This window comes from Pseudomyrmex gracilis, unplaced genomic scaffold (assembly GCF_002006095.1).
Source record: "Pseudomyrmex gracilis isolate BER0280 unplaced genomic scaffold, ASM200609v1 scaffold_692, whole genome shotgun sequence".
Classification (NCBI taxonomy): domain Eukaryota; kingdom Metazoa; phylum Arthropoda; class Insecta; order Hymenoptera; family Formicidae; genus Pseudomyrmex; species Pseudomyrmex gracilis.
In genome coordinates, this window is record NW_018021276.1 from 26,386 (window position 1) to 43,901 (window position 17,516).

The 17,516-nt window shown below is 41.0% G+C and overlaps 1 protein-coding gene across 8 annotated transcripts in view; it reads left to right on the forward strand.

Moving 5' to 3' along the window:
• The window catches only part of LOC109861332 (kinase D-interacting substrate of 220 kDa), a 32,911-nt gene that overhangs the window by 10,354 nt on the left and 5,041 nt on the right, over window positions 1–17,516 (forward strand). For 3 of the 8 annotated variants that reach the window (XM_020440935.1, XM_020440932.1, XM_020440930.1), the window contains 14 exons: window positions 12,132–12,263; window positions 12,528–12,626; window positions 12,721–12,819; window positions 13,190–13,387; window positions 13,477–13,575; window positions 13,780–14,076; window positions 14,479–14,854; window positions 15,012–15,176; window positions 15,290–15,497; window positions 15,581–16,003; window positions 16,082–16,304; window positions 16,381–16,560; window positions 16,680–17,139; window positions 17,230–17,395. In XM_020440935.1, the coding sequence (XP_020296524.1) occupies window positions 12,153–12,263; window positions 12,528–12,626; window positions 12,721–12,819; window positions 13,190–13,387; window positions 13,477–13,575; window positions 13,780–14,076; window positions 14,479–14,854; window positions 15,012–15,176; window positions 15,290–15,497; window positions 15,581–16,003; window positions 16,082–16,304; window positions 16,381–16,560; window positions 16,680–17,139; window positions 17,230–17,395 (3,104 nt within the window). In that variant the 5' untranslated portion in view covers window positions 12,132–12,152. Of the gene's footprint in view, window positions 1–1,433; window positions 2,593–2,736; window positions 2,941–5,487; window positions 5,948–6,706; window positions 8,288–9,657; window positions 9,704–12,131; window positions 12,264–12,527; window positions 12,627–12,720; window positions 12,820–13,189; window positions 13,388–13,476; window positions 13,576–13,779; window positions 14,077–14,478; window positions 14,855–15,011; window positions 15,177–15,289; window positions 15,498–15,580; window positions 16,004–16,081; window positions 16,305–16,380; window positions 16,561–16,679; window positions 17,140–17,229; window positions 17,396–17,516 lie in introns of those variants that run through there. The other 5 variants (XM_020440927.1, XM_020440928.1, XM_020440929.1 and 2 more) reach the window with 4 other exon arrangements.

A 17,516-nucleotide genomic window follows, 5' to 3' on the forward strand; every position in this document is an offset into this window, starting at 1 on the left:
AGTGAATGTAAATAACTGCGCAATTGTTACTTGGTGATTTTATTACGTGAATAAAATTACATTTTGTCATGAGAAAATAAACGCGGGTGCAGACACTTTGTCAAGAGTTGCACCGTCGGTCGTATTGTTCCAAATGTCCGCCAACTTCCGCGTTGGTGCATCTCCTCCTACCTGCGCGAGTGTGCAGCCGCGGATTTATTTTCGGTTCACTCTCTCGTGTTTGTTTGTGTGCCAACGTACGCCGCGAATCTTGGGTGCGACACTGATTAATATGTCTCTCCGTTCCTCAACGAAGGCTGCAGAATCAGCCTTGCCAAAAATCTCTCATTATCATCGGAGCGTTGGGCGCTAGTTCGCCAAAATAGGCCACGGCTATGATTCCTCGCCGTTTGATTCCGGACATCCGGCGCGGGATACGCTGCGCAACCCGCCGCCGTAATTAAAGCTATTTTCAACTAATCGCGGGAAGAATCTCGTGACGATTCGTCCGCGACTAAAATTATATTCCCGTTGCTAATGCGTCTCTGTTGCAATCTCGTGAAAAAAAATAGGATAGTCGCGAAACTCTTGTGGCTGGATTCTTTTTCGCGGTGGCAAAAATATGAAGACCGCAATCGAGAGGAAGTTCGGAATTGTGATGCGATGATCATCTTCTTGCGATATTTAATTGAGTGTGTATTGTTTAATTGAATGTGAGCTATATCGTTATACGGGTTGAATCACGATGAGCATTATTCATTCGTAAATTGTTGCCAGAAACTATTACCGACGCGAATTATGGAGACAGAATGTCATAGGATATCTCGTTACTCGATTGCTTGCTACGTTTGTGTTGGCAGTTTCTCGCGCTTTTGTATCCATTGAACGCATCAAGGAGGATATAAATTTAACATCGGTAATCGATGTGAGAAAGTCGTTACCGGACACAATAGATTTGTTATCCGGAACACACAAATTAATTGTGAGATGTTTCATTAGTGGCGCTATGAATCACACGCGCAGGGACATCTTTGACCGATGCGTATCGCGGTGTTCGATTAATTCTCAAAAGGTTACACACGACGTGTGCGCCTCGTTAATTTGTTTATTTGAAACCGTTGTTGTAACGACGACGCTCGCATTTTTAACTTCGAGGGTTTATATAAAAAAGTAATCGAAGAAGTTATTTTATTCGGCAAAGTGTTATTTTATTGAAAAAAGACTGAATTTTTCATTTTCTATTTCTTTCAAGACTCGTCGGATTAATAGCTTCGATAAAGAGACGCTTTGCGTTATCTTACAATTTCTTTTCTTTCAATACGATACGATATCTCGCGCGAATGGCTAGTGCTCTTGTCTTATCGAAATTGTACGCCGCGGCATTGATATAATTAGTCACACATGCGTTCGCCCTGGAACCTCGTATCTCTTCGCGACAGTTCATCGCTCGCGCAATACACATCATTCTTCTTATTCTGTCGCGAACAAAAGTTGATTTACTCGAGAAACATATATCCCAGATAATTAAACCGAGATATCTCGGTTACGCACTTCCCGACGCGTTTTAACATTTCGTCAAATCTTTTATTTCAAGTTTGATTCTCTCGCGAGTGATAAATCAAATTTGTTCGCGCATTTTGCACACGTGACGAATCACTGAGTCATCGCGGACGATGATCCGTCGTCTCGAGAAAACGTACAATTTTCCAAAACGCACGAGAGAAACTTTGTACCGGACTTATCCCCGGTGACCCTGGGGCGCTTTTCGCAGATAGACGCAGTTAGGCAAGGATAATTGACGTACAGAAACAAGCTCTCTCTCTCTCTTTCTCGTTATCTCGGAATAAACATTTCCAAACGTTTCGGAGAGACTGCCGAGTTTCCCGCTGAATGTCTCTCAAGACGGAACGTCTTTCGTCGGATGCGAATCGCGTGTGTGGCGGCGCTTAATACGTTGTTCGCTTATCGCGTTCAATTTCCGCAATCATCGTACAGAGTGCGAAAACGACGACACACTTGGTGAAAATGTGCGAACTTTTCTCAGATAACTTCGTCTATCGCATCTCGTTCTGCGTCTCTCGCGCGTACTCGCGGTTGTAAGATAAATGTTTTAATCTCGGCAAAGAGATAACGTCGAAGAATTATCTCTCGTGTAGAGTGCGCCTTGTGATGTATTTGCCTAAGTCGAAGTGGTTTTCCATTTTGTTGCGTGCTCCCGATCGCCTTTCAATGTAACACGACGTGGCCGATTGGATCGGATTGCGGTGACGTACGGTAAAAATCGCGCGCGCGCGCGCGTCTTGGAAATTTACCGAAAAACGATCGCGGACAAAATCGCAAACACGTGTTTTGCAGCCTTGGACACTCCGCGCATACTTGATTCGAATCGCACCGGTGAACGAAAGGTTCGCCGCGGCGCGACAACAAGCCAACTCGTGTGACGAAACTCTCGTAACGGCACATCTCTTGATCCGGCAAAATGATAGTTTTGCATTCACCAAGCGTGTTGTCGGCTCAGATCCGCTCGGACCAAGTTAACTCGCAATCATTCGAAAACACTAGGTCCTCGCCTTCTCTCGACGGCGAGCGATTAATTCTCGCAATATGGAACAGGTATATCTTCTTGAAAAGATAACGAGAACGTAATTGTCGAACAAATAAGATTAGCCAATGAGAGAATGAACGTTTATCGCACGAAAGAGCGAGACGATGCGAAAATTGATTTGGTTTTAATTAATATACGTATATTTGCGAAAGATCGCGATCAATCGGAGTGTGAGCGGATCTGACACCGATCTCGGTTCCATGGAATGCACCGACGAGAAAACGGGACTGTTAAATTTCAACCGGCGTAATGCGTCCTTTTTGTCCTTGTCGCCGCAAGGATGTCGCACAACCTACGGCTCACTCTCCTCGACGTGCCAGCAGGTTCTTCAGTCGTTTTGGAACAAGAGCAAACAGGTAGATGGCATGGAGATCATTACGTTACGTTTTGAGATGTTCTTTTCCACGAGCCTAAATGCATAAAATAAACTTTTTCAAAGAACTACTTTCTCGAGAGGTTGGTTGGTTGGCATATTAATTGAGTGTCGCACCCGAAGAGAATTTCCTCGGAGGAAAACACTCGAGCGAAAACTTCATGAATGAAGTCATGTCATCTTCTTTCACTCTCCGGTCGCGACGAGCGTGCCAAGATTTAGTCGGGACGGCACGCTCTCTCTTTCTCGAGATAAATTACACTCGTCTCGTCGAGGAAGACGAGTTCTTACAATGAGACGTCTGACAGATCCGCGACGTCTTCCTCACGAGTGTGAAATCGCGTCGCAGAATTCGGGTGTGCGATAAATTCTCGAAATCTAAGTAAACAAAATCACACGCGAACGGAATTAATGGAATTCGAGATGCGAGTAAATAATAAATCGCGTGCTTTTATTTTAGCGTCGGTGTTTGCTCCGTCGATGTTTATAGCCTCGGCTTGGAAATAAACGGGCATCGGGGATATTTTAATCCTGCACCTGATATTTATTGCATTTTGACGAAAATTTTGCAGCGGACGGAGATGTCGAAATCGTAGATACAAACGTTGAGTCGAAATTTACTTGTTCCGCGATGACGGGTCCTCTCGTCCGTTGACACTCTTTTTGGCGCATTCGCAGCGATAATTATTTTAGAACTCTCTGTTAGATCTGTCCGAAATAATCCCCGTGTATATTTGTGAGATCCTGATTAAAAAACAAAAAAAAAAAAAAAAAAAACAACCGAAATTCAATACTCCGTAGATAAAATCCGTGAAAAGCGTATCTGTAATCGTGAAATAAGATGCGATCAGTAACACTCTGAGACAAAATCGATGCGATTGGTAGCGATGAGATCATTTTCCGCCAAATACACAGCAGTATGTCGTGTCCGCCGGCGTTGTTTTGCTGCGAAGCAGCAAACAGCAAAGTTTCCGAGTACACAATTGATTAGTTTACCGAGAGCACTAATTGGCTTGGATTAACGCGAGAATAAACCGCGGCAGAGTTCTCTCAAAGCGATGTCGAGTGGATGTAACTTTCCTTCTCCTCTCGCGTTTGTATATTTCTTCACTAATTTTGTTTGTACATATATCAATTAAAAGTGAGTTCAGAAACTTCGTAATTAGTAGCTACTTGTATAAAATGTTGCAAAAAAGTTTACATTGCGCAAATCGATAAATTAAATTAGTCGCAATTTTACCTGCGGCACAAAAAGTCGTAGAAAAATGTTTTTTTTTTTATTGTTGGGGTCGTTTTGATAAGCCGTGATTGAGCGTGACCGTTTGGTTTTCGTAAACAAGCAACCAGATCACGCATGAAATTTTACGTGTTTGTGGAGTGGTCTCGATCGCGCGTGTCTCTGCGCGATGAGTTTCTCAATCAACTTGACGCGATTATTTGCACAACGTGGCAAAAAATTGCACTTGAAAGAAGACGATTGCGTTCGAGAACTTGTTTTTGAAGCGTAACGAGAGCTTGTTTTTGTTACAGCGAGACGAGTCGTAAGTGAATTACGCACGTTTCCAATATCAATTAGGGATACGATGGCTTTGTTATATAATTCGAGAGGGGTCTCTTTTTATTAACTAGGTCGGTGGATACGCTACTGCGCAAATATGAGCTGTAAACAAAAATTGCAGTTTAATCGCCGCGTCGCTTATCGCGATACTCAAATTTGTTGCTTGATCAAACCGGCGTTGTCGCGCCGAATTCGCGAGACGCGACACGGCCGATTTAACCGCGGAAGATTACAAAGCGCTATGCAGTTTACATATCTGCGTCTTCTGGTGCTTTGTCGGTGACGTCATGATACACCGCGTGTTTTCCCTCTATTATCTCGGAAACTGAACTAATCGTTGCGCGCGAATTCCGCAATGACGTAATTTTTACGAGTAACAATTATTTCCTAGTGCGGACTGTATATAACATCTCGATTTTTCTTCTTTTATTTTTAGTACTATGCGCTATTGTTATTTTGTGTATTATCGCGCATCACTTCCAGATGAAAAACTGAAGAAACATTTTATATAAATACACTTCTTAACCTTTCGCGGACAGACATAGGTCTCTCAGACCCACTCAAAAATTGTGTCTCCAATAAAAATTAGTTTTCTTCAATGCTTATATCTTTGAGTATACTAAAGATTTTTTCATACAATTTGTTTTTTTTGTCGACACAGAATTGTTAAAATTTTTGATTAAAAAACACAAACTGAAAAAATATTTATTTCTCGCATAGATGTTTGATTTTAAAGTCTCACAGAGTCTGTCCAATTAGTAAGTCGTTTTTGAGGTCTGTCCACGAAGAAAATTAAAATCGTTTACACGTTTAAACAAAAGTTGTTTAAATCAACTTTTTTATTTTCATACAAAAAATATATTACGTGAATTTATTTATCTAATTAATTTCTTAATCAATTTTGTTTATTTTCATGAAAAAAAATATATTACGTGAATTTATTTATCTCATTAATTTCTTTTGTGTATTTGATGCGCGCATGACGACATTGCTTTTCACCGCACGTCCCGACATTCAATTAAGATCACGGTATGTTTTTATAAAAAAAAAAAGAGTTTTTGCATCGGGAAGTTTACGGCACTGATAATGCGCTCAGGCACGCGCTGTGCTTACGCACGAAGCGCACACAAAAGTCCTATTGTGTATGTACACGAGCTTAGAGAGATCCCGTCGCGATATATATATATACATATATATATAGATATAAATGTCACGCGATATTATCCGCGCGCGTTTATTTCTCGAGCGATTTGTCGGCATCGTCAGTCGCCTTGCGCTCTCTCAGTTCCTGGACCGGTCCCGCAACGGTTTCTGTGCTCAACGACGGAGAAGGGAAGCAGCATCGGATCTCAGAGCTCCGAGATAGACTTGTACCGAACAGAAGACCACGCGAAATCTGGAAAAGATGCTCAGACTCACTACCTTGTCGCGGGTCCGTTTCTCTCACGGTATCATTTCTATAATTCCGAGGCTTTTCCCACGATCGGTCTTCAGATCAGAGTTTCTTCTTTCTTTCTTCTAAATCTGATTCTAGTTGTAACGAAGATTGATAATGTCGACGAATCGTAACTTTGATCTACTGTACTGAGAACACGTGAAAATTGTTTTCAAGTACTCATTCGATTTTTCTTTTCCTTGCGAATTCGTAGACAGTTTCAGAGAAGTTGTGAGTTGAATTATATTTCCTCTTGTACGTTGATCACTTGAATGTACAGTATTATGAAGAGATGTTTTTTCGGGTTTGAACCGCGTTAGTGTCATTTTTACACCGACGTTTGAAATGTTCACGAAACGTCGGCATAAAAATGACACTAACGCGGTTCAAATCCGAAAAACATCTTCGAATGTTTAATGCAACACACTGCGAAAGCATCAAATATCAGATAAAAAGCAATTGCAATTAAGAATTATATTCGTCTGGTAATATTTTAAAAATGTTTACATTGGATCTCAAAGATCCGCTGTGAAACGCACATCTGTCATCACTTTTCACAATGCAACACATCGCATGACACATAGTTCGAAAGAAATTGCAAAGTGCGAAATCCATCTTGAAGGATTTACAAAGCGTATCCCGTTCATCCGAGAGTCTACGTTAAATTAAATGTAAATTTTATTACACCGCATTTAAAAATTATTAATTTAATTTGTTTCTTTTCATTTAATTTTTTTTTTCATTTTAAATTCGCAGTTTCACGCGACAAGAAAATTAAAACGCTAGTTAAAAAATAATGAACTGACAAATTTCGAAAGTAGCATGTGCTGTGTTTTTAATATCGTCAATAAAAACTACCACTTTTGCATAATAAAAAAAAAGTGCGGTCAAGTGCTAAAACCCCGGGCCGTTCTTTTGTGCGCATGACTTCACTCTCACAGCCGATTCTCGATTGTCCCCCGGAAACGGAGTGTTTGATTTTTGTGTTTGCTGAACAAACAAGAAGAGAATGCCATGCGGAAAGCCAAAGACGAACGTGTTAGAATCACGGCGGCTTTCTTCCGCGTCAGCTTCGACGAAGACGACGAAGAAGCGAAAAAGGATAAAGCCTCGTTAACCTCGAAAGAATCGAGAAAACTCTCACGGACAATTTCGTTACCCGAGAGCGACTCGGGAAAAGTTCAAAAAAAATCCGACAACACAAAAGCGAAAACCCTCTCGGACTCGGTCGTGCCTGACTTTGAACTTGCGAGAATTTTCGATCGTTCGCGTTGGTCTTACGAAGAGAAACCACCACCCGGTCCGTTGAACGACGCGGGTGAACAAAACAAAACCGTGGATCGTCATCGCGCGATGGAAGGACAGAGCAAGCACGGTGACGATGCGAGTTCGAAAATCGAAACGCGAAGAAGGTCGACGGTGCCGATGATAAATTCGGACGGAAGTGTCTCCGCGTTCAAGTGCGACGACTTCGTCACGATGGAACGACCGACGAGGTTTCGATCTTCATCAAGCTACGACCACCTGCCGCGCAGTCATACGAAGTCAATTTCCACGAACAAATCGAGACAACCTCAATTAATAGTCAACTTGCTGGAGGTTTCTTCAGAGACTTCGGAGATTGATGAGCAGTTTCGTTCTTTGAAGTTACCGAAGCAATCGACTGGTGAAAACAAACATTCTCCTTCGAGCGTTGGCAAAGTTTCTGACACAGCGTTACGTTCAGTGACCACCGCAATTCAAGATAATCTCAACGACGAAAAATCCGACAAAAGCGGCGGCAGTGGTCGCAGGTCAACATTGCCGATGACGAACGCCGATCTGAACCAGTCCGGGTTGCAGGAGAACGCGACAATCAGCCAGAAATCGCCGACGTTCGAGGACATCGTGGCCGGCACCAGCGTGAATCCCATCCGGAAGTTCAGCATCGCGAACGCGGCGATCTGCTCGAGTCTGGCGCCGAGTTTGCTCGGCGCTATTCCCGGTGTGCCGAATTCCCTGTTACCGAACGGGGACCACAATTTGCAACGGAGTGCCACCTTGTCGAACTTGTCGACCAGCTCGACCGTCGCGATCGACGACGTCTCCTCTGTCGGTAGAACGCGCCGCAGGTTGAAATCGTTTCTGCGTCTTCAAATACCCGAGCTGAATTCCAACGCGAACTGGCACGACGCCGAGAACTACCATGATCACTTGCATCATCAGCACCACGATCATCATCATCACCATCACCATCACATGTTCCCGCATATTCCCGTGCCCACCATCACCTTTACGGCGCCGGCCGACGGCACCGGTCGCAAGTTCAACTTCGCCATCCGAAGATACTCCCAGGCGGTTAGTGTGTGAGAACGCACGTCGTTTCCCCTCGTTTTCGTGTGGTGTTTTTTTCTCCTTGTTAACATGTGTGCGTAAAGAGAGCTGTCAGGGTCTGGCTGCCGAGTTTCTTAGTTTTTTCTCTCCAACGTGATAAAAATCAACACATTGTTTCGAACTGAAAACTAAATGAAATAATCGATACTTGAACGAATAATGACGATTAAACAACGTATATCACGTTGAGGCCAGACGTTGACGCGTGCGCGTGTGTGTGTGTGCGTGTGTGTATATATGTGTATCTGTCTATAACACCAGTTTCTATTAATTCGCAACGCATCACGCTCCGATTGAAATGATTCACGCTTCAAATTGACACGCGCGCCTGATTGAAAGATCGAACCGAGTCGATCGAAGACAATCTGACGACGATGTTTTTATCGTCATAAATAATACACGTCAAGTAATTGTTGCGATTAATGAACATAGAAAACGCATTGATGGCACAAACACATCGACGCAGTTTAAATCGTTTATCTTATCGCAATTATTATTGCTTACAGACGTTTGAAATCATAAAACTAATTTTGTGAATTAAACGTCACGGTATCGATAATCTGATAATTTTCTGAGAGAGAACTGATTTGTCTGCATGTTTAAATGTGTGTTATGAAAATGATTATCGTGATTAATCAGTGACTCAAGAGCTATTCTACGATTTTTTAACTTTGGAAATCCACGACGGTTTGAAGGGGAAGATCTCAAATCGAACATAAAAAATTTTTTAAATATGTGTAATTTTATATATTTATATTTTTTATTTAAATACGTAATTTTAAATTAAATACGTGTAATTTATATTCAAAAGCTAAATATATATATTTATTTATGTTCGAAATTTGGAGTTCAGTTTTTTCCTACAGTTCGTTTCGGTTTGATTAGATGTGTAACAAAAACTTTTAACATGCTTTAACCGTGTTATTCCAAATTTGCTTTAAATGCAATGTACATTTCAAGTGTGACGATATTTCTTTTTATAACTTTGCCCGATAATAATCTGATAAACCTTAACACTCGAGACGTACGCATATAACACACCAATTATGTGTGTGTGTGATCTTGTTAATTTATTAAATCGAAGACAAAGAAAGTCACTCCGTTGCCTTGTCTATATAGAAAACTTTTTGACAACACTTACGTAACGCTCGCTTATATATATAATGGAATTCTGTTCGGTTCTGTCATCGATCTTATAATCGATTGTAACTGGGGACACGCGCGAATTAAATACATAGTTGACACTCGCTCTCGTCGAAGCGGCAAAAGTGTAAGTACATCGCAGCACGTATAACAATCATACGTACCCTCGAAGATTTCAGCAATGAGACAAAATCAACCGCATGAAGTAGAGCTGATCTAATGCGCTTCCGCCGCTATGTGAGTCTATAAAATGTTTGTGCGTTGTACGTGCTCGTAGTATCGGATTTTTTTTTTTTTTTTGTAACAGTTCGGATAATAAACGAAGTGAAAGAGCGTTCGTTCTCCGACGTTCGCAAAAAGCGCGAGAAATTTCTCATCGAAGAAAGATCTCTTTCTTTCGAGATAGTTTCGAAGATTATTGCGAGAGTACGTTTTGATGTCACGTTTCATTTACGCGGATTGACACGCTCGTTTTTCGAGTTATCGTCTCTATTTCGTTAACCGGGGAATTTTTATTTCCAGTGTCACAAATGAGAGAAACGTCGAGCAAAAAGATTTTGGAAAGTATTTAAATTTAAATTAGTATTACGTTTAAAACTCTTGTTATAATATTCTCGCAGCCGGGATTGATTATAGCTCTTAACACGCGGATTACAAAAACTTCATGCCGAAAGATTATGAATACATAGTCTCGCCGTAGTGTATAATATACTTGTAGTGACATTATCATCTTCTCGCGCACCGTAAATGCCAAGTTAATTTATGCCCGTTAAGTTACGCGCGACTTTATCGATAATCCGCACGCGGCACATGTGTCACTTAACTCGCTTCCGCAGAATCTAACACACGATGTCCGATATCTTGCTGCCGGAATCTTTCTCTCTCTCTCTCTCTCTCTTGAGAAAGAGAGATAAGAGAGAGACTTGATTTATCTCTGCGCACACTGTTTGTTTTTTTATGTCTGGTTTTTAGCAAATTGTAATTTATTTACCATGTGTAATTTTATTTTTCTTATTCACATATCACAATATTTTATTGTATTGTTGTTATGTTAATATTATTCATTTTATTCTTTATCTTCTCTTTACTGTTGCATTATATTTAATATCTTTTCTTTTGTTATTTTTTTATTTTTATTTAATAGTTTTATTTTTCTTTTTATCTTTTATGTGAAATATTATATTACATTTTCTTTGTTATTATTTCTTGTTAATGTTATTGTTATTTTTTAACTATTTTCTTTAACTATTATTATCATTATCTATATTGTTATTATTTTTCTCGAATTATATTTGTTGTTTTATTTTATCTCATGTACTTAGGGGATATTATCTCAGAGCGCTCTTTATATAAATAAAGCAACATTCATTCACTCATTCATTCATTCATTCATTCTCTCTCTGCTGTTATTTATTTCTGACGTTCGCGCAACTTTACCAATCTATAGTTTAGCGATTAAAAACGCTGTGTGCTAACTTTCTACTTTTATTTTTCTGTCATGTACGCGCGATCGCGTCGTTATCATTCACGCGAGTGTCATTCACTGTCATTGACCCAGATACTTTCTACTCCGGGGAATCGCGAGAAGTGCACAAGTCAAGTGGTTCCGTCCCTCTTATTTTTCTTCGAACGGCGAACGCGCGGGCTCTAGTCGCGGCCAAATAGACGCGCGAAATTATAACCGCTCGAATATTTCGCGTACGAAATATTCTTTTTTTCCGTCTCGATGGCGTAAAGCAATGGAACATCGCGTGTCGAATATCGCTTGAGAAAAACAGAAAGAACGCAAAAGTGTGATAATAATTTTCCGATCCGAAAGTTGGGACGAGAGAGTGTATATTTGATTTTTGAAATAGTTGGTGGATTATTTTTAAAAAGCGCGCGAGAACACACTTTTGACGTGCCGTGAGATCTGTGCAGCCAGAGAACTTCATTGTTCGCAGAAGGTGGATTTTCTGATTTATTTTTACAAACCTCTCGCGCTCGAGGGGTGGTTTAATGTACTTACGGCGCAAACACTGTGATATTGCTTTACTAAGGACGACTGAAAAATATCGATGTTTGCCTACGCTGTTCGTAGATCCTGAGTAGAGCTTCGATAAGGCTTCGTTTCGTACTTTATTGTGGCTGCTCTATTTACGTCGAATATTTTATAACTATCTATGTGGATTGTAATGATTTCGTAGGTGTGCGAAAGTCTTGAAACATACGTATTTTGATAAATAACACAAGGTGAAGATTCACGGACATATTTTGAAAAAAAAAGTTCAAAAATATACAAAACTTTTGCATTACAGGTTAGTTGGTTAAACGTTTTGCAGTTAAATAAATAACTGAAATATTTAATTAGAAAAAACTAACTTCTTCGCTTTTTAACGTAATTTCTTGTAACAATCTTTATAACGATTTTGTTTTTTTTTCTTTTTAAAAAAAACATAGGAAACAATCACGTCTGAAGAATGACAAGTGTTGCTCGCGTTGAGTTTCAAGATGGAATGGCGCAATTTGCCATTCGCTTGAGCGCGTTTTTTTCTCTCTTCTTCCGTAGTTGTCATCTAGTCTTATCTCTATGAGTTGTTTGCTCTAACGATTTTTAACACCGTCGAGAATCGTGCACGGCGCGATAAGAAGAATCCATCGATAAGTTCTCTCTGTTCTTTCACAGACTTTGAATCGGACTGACTCGATGGTATCGCTTTGTTACCGATCACTCGAAGGCTACATTGCAGATGATAATCTCGTCGGACTGCAGAATTTCCTTGAGAATAGGCGAGTGCAGATCGACGACAGAGACGAGGTAAAATTGAGAGAACAATAACATTTCAAAATCGTTGATAACAATGTGTAGGACACAATAAAGATTGTTTTTATCACTCAGAACATTTTTGAAAAAAGCAACATACAAAATTTTCATTCAGTTTTTTTTCTGAAAAACATCGCACCGCGAAAATAAAATATAGAAAAATAAATATAGAGGGGAAAGAAAAAAAAACACTTTCTTGTGTTTACCCCCCTGTATGTGCGTTCGAACCTTTTCTGACAAATTGTTTCCTCATGACAGAATGGCAGCACCGCTCTCATCTTCGCGGCAACTAAAGGGAAAATACAATTCGTACGAGAGCTCATCAATCATGGAGCAGATGTCAATGCCGAAGATGCGGTTAGTAGTCTGTCTGCACGTTTTCAGACGTCAAAGATTGCATAAAATTATTGATTAACATTGTTGAAAATGGGCGTAATTTTTTTCTTTTCAGGACAACTGGTCGGCACTGCTGTGCGCGGCGAAGGAAGGCCACACCGACGTTTGCGTCGAGTTGCTGGAACACGGCGCCGATCTGGAGCATCGATATATGGTCGGGAGTTACATAGTTTATCAGCTTGGCACGAGGCCATTAATATAAATTTATAACTAGAAATTTGTGTGCATGACAGAAAAGCTGTCTCGTGTTACGTTCAGTAATTTAAAACTTGTTACATCCACACAAGCATAATTTATATAAAGATTCTTCTATTATTGTATTTGAGTTTTTAAACTGTTTTACATGTTTACTATATTTTTTGTGTTAAATATTTTTTCTGCTGTCTTTAACTTGTTTTATGTTTTAACGTAACTTCAAATTGAGTTTTGCTGTATATGAGAGAGTTTTATATAAAAAGTCAAGTATATTTATATCCGTGGGATTTATTTGTACAGACAGACATTTGAAGAAAGTTCGTTTACAGGGCGGCTGGACGGCACTTATGTGGGCGACGTACAAAGGGAGGTCGGCGACGGTGACGGTGCTGCTGGCGCGCGGGGCTGACGTCAACGCGCATGGAAATTTTCACATTTCCTCGTTATTATGGGCCGCTGGCAGGGGTTATCCTGATATAGTCAAAGATCTCGTCGCTCACGGGGCGAAGGTCAATGTCGGCGACAAGGTAATCCACCGTAACGAGCATATTGTAACCGTAAATCGATGGCGTTGTGCGGTCACTCTCTTGAGATATTCAGTATTTTTTTTCCTCAGTATGGCACCACGGCACTTATATGGGCTTCGCGCAAGGGAAACGTGGATATTGTTGATATTCTTCTCAAGGCTGGCGCCAACGTCGACACAGCAGGCATGGTAAAGTCATTAAAAGTCTCAAAAAAAGGCAATATAAAGTGATTGATATTTTTTTTTCATTTTGCTAGGAAAATATCAACCCGTGAAATAGAAATGTCTCAATATAAATACATAATTTGATAGTTTGCTTTATATTCACATGGTATGATATGAAGTATATTTTTTTATATTCACATACGTATTATTTTTGATTGATATTTTTAGTTTTCGTGGACTCCATTGCTCGTGGCAACCCTTGGCAATCACGTGGAGGTAGTGTCCCTACTGTTGGAGCACAGACCCAATGTGAACGCTCTCGACAAGGATGGTTGCACCGCTTTGGCAATTGCCTGTCGAGAAGGTCATCACGAGATAGCAAACGCTCTTTTAAACGCCGGCGCTTACGTTAATATTCAGGATCGTGCCGGCGACACGAATCTGATTCATGCCGTGAAGGGTGGTCATCGCGGTGTGGTGGAATCTTTACTAAAAAAATACGCTGATGTCGACGTTGCTGGAAAGGTACGATTCCATTCGTCGTTTTCTTATCTTGTATACGCGTATCTTCCTCGAAGATCGAAACTTTTTGAAATGAAATTTATACTTCTTCTCTATCGAACATTGTAAAGCGATTCCCAAATATATTTTCCGAAAAGCCGGTGGCTCGCATCCGAGCTTCATGTGGTGCATGTATGCGAAACTTCGTTTAAAGTGTCACATAAATCGATAGCGGCTCGGATCGGTACGATGGGCGCTTTAATAAGAGGCCATCTCTCGGATCCGGTCACCGTGGTAATCCGTGAGCCACTTCGAGCTAGGTTCGTGCGTCACATACATACACACATGTGCATAAAACACCCTCAATCGCGTTTATCTCGGATCGTTCTTTGGCCGCACTAACCATCCCGTCCGTATATATTCTAGGATAAAAAAACCGCAACTTACATAGCAGTAGAGAAAGGCAATATACCGGTACTCAAATTATTACTAAACGCTAACCCAGACCTGGAGATTGCCACGAAAGACGGCGACACGCCCTTACTACGAGCGGTGAGGTCACGTAACGCCGAAATCGTGCAATTGCTTTTAGACAAGAAAGCCAAGGTCTCGGCTACGGACAAGAAGGGCGACACTGTACTGCACATTGCGATGCGCGCGCGATCGAAAGCGATCGTCGAGATACTGCTGCAGAATCCAAAGAATAGCCAGTTATTGTACCGTCCGAACAGACAAGGCGAGACCCCCTACAACATCGACATCAATCATCCGAAAACAATTCTCGGACAGATATTCGGTGCTCGTAAGTTGTCACAGGCGCCAGCCACTGTTCTTATTTTTGTTGGTAACTTGACTCCAAGTACACGCGAATAAAAGATACATGTGAAAAATAATTCTTTTAATCTTTTGTGATATAGAATAGCTATATAGCCTATAGAATAGCTTAATGCGTATTTCAGGACGTTTGAACACTAACGAGGACAATGAGAATATGCTTGGTTACGATTTGTACAGCAGCGCGTTGGCAGATATTCTTAGCGAACCGTCGCTCTCCACGCCAATTACCGTCGGCCTTTATGCAAAGTGGGGTTCTGGAAAGTCGTTTTTACTCAGCAAACTGAGAGGTATTGCGCCAGATAGCTCGTTGAATTACTTTATAGCTTTATATGTACAAACGAGATTATCTCGAACATCGTAAAACAAAAATGATAATAATAAACACGATTATTCTTTACAGAGGAGATGAAGAATTTCACGCGACAGTGGATCGATCCAGTATTCCAATTTTCTTCCTTGCTCTTTCTAGTAATAGCGCATATATCGTTATTGGTGGGTATAACCCTAGGTCTTGCCTTACAGTCATGGATCATTGGTCTATCTTGCGGAACAAGTCTGTTGATTATCGTTTACATCTTTTTGCTACTCGTTTGGTATGCGAACAAGAGGTAAGACTCGCTAAAAAAATGGCTCGAGACCAACCTGTTTTGCGTTTTGTATTCTTATCGCGTTTCTTGATTGCGTGTCGCAGATACGATTGGTATTGGCCGTATAATTTCACGGTGGCACTCACTGTCAAATTAAACGCGCTTAAATTGTTGCTGCAAGTGATCTTCTGCCATCCCCCGAGCGGTCAGGGACAGAACAACGTCGGGGTGCAGCCGATTAAGTTCTACTTCACCGATCAGACCCGTGTGGGCACGAACGCCGCCGGTGAGAACGCGGTCGTTCAGATGGTCGCCTCGTTGTATGATTCTATTGAGAACGACTTCGGTTCTCTGTCGACCAGATTATATCGGGCGTTTCGCCCGAAGCCAAATAAATCGACCACGAAGTGGAAATGGAGACGCTTGTGTTGCTTGCCGTACATAGTTATATTCGAGTTCTGCTTCTGCAGCTTGCTCGTCGGTATCTCGGTGCTCACGGTATACCTCATAGACATTGCAAAGGACGAGTAAGTACAGTCACACGTTTGAATAATAGAACTTGTTTGTTGTTATCACATTGTCTCATCACATGTTGAATCGTTTAGGCCGACGATAGAACGAACCACCGCTCACATAATCATGATAACGATCGCCTTGGTCTTGGCCATTAGTATAATAGCGAATTTATACACGTGGTGCAGAACGTTGCAGGCGTTAGTATTTTCACAGAGAAAGCACCTTCAGCGCAGTATAACGAACTTAGAAATTCTGAAGAGCGAAGGTTTTATTCAAGCTCTCAGAAGCGAGGTCACTCTAATGACAGAGATGGTAAATTTATTTATTGTCTTTTTTTCTACTTTACTGACAATTAACGGTACGGGTTTCAATCGTTATTTTTAACCAGGTCAAGTGCATGGACAATTTCATGGCTCAACAAAGTAGACTAGTTATAATAGTAGACGGTTTGGACAGTTGCGAGCAGGATAAGGTGTTATTGATTCTAGATGCCATACAGGCCTTATTTAGCGATAACGGATATCCTTTTGTCGTGATATTAGCAATCGATCCTCATATCATAGCTAAGGTAAGTGAGTCGAGCAGATATAAAAAATATTTTTGAAAATATTTGTGAGAATATTTTATTCGAAGAAAGACACGAGGGCGCGATAATAAAAAAATTATCATTCAAAATTACGCGCACAGGCGGTAGAAGTGAATAGCAGAAGAATATTCTCGGAATCGAATATCGGCGGTCACGATTACTTGCGGAACATGGTGCATCTGCCGTTTTATTTGCAAAACAGTGGCTTGCGTAAAGTCAAAGTCGCGCAACAGACCTCTCAATACAACAAGAGAACGGCATGGACGGAGGCCGAGGATAGCGTCAATTACACCACAGCCAACACTATGCATCACTCGGTGTCTAATCGGAGACTCAGTTCGGAATCGGCTATAATGAACAGCAACGAGAAACTGAAACCCCAAACGAGGAAGGGCAGCAGAAAGTTACGATTGAGCGAATCAATCGCGAGCAGTATTGGCAGCAATTTGAATCGGTTGGGTGGCGCGCAAGATCTCAATAAGATGCTGCTCACCGACGATTACTTCAGTGATGTAAATCCTCGCAGTATGAGGAGACTGATGAACGTAGTTTACGTCACTGGTATGTATAAAATTAAATTAAGTTGAATTAATTGTTGCATAATGTCGTATTACGCGTGATTACGATTGTTACACGTATGTTTCTATTTAGGACGATTACTCAAAGCATTCCAAGTTGATTTCAACTGGTATCACTTAGCTAGTTGGATCAACATCACCGAACAATGGCCTTTCAGAACGTCCTGGCTCATTCTTCATTACGACATGTATGAGGAAAGCTTGGACGACAACATGTCATTAAAAAGTCTTTATGATAAGTACGTAATAATGTTTCTGAATTGTCATGTACGTGTACACAGTTTGTCCGGAAAGTTCCCGGACTACGTGAATTAAAAATCGAAAATGAAAGATATGGTTTATTAAACAAGTTTACACTTC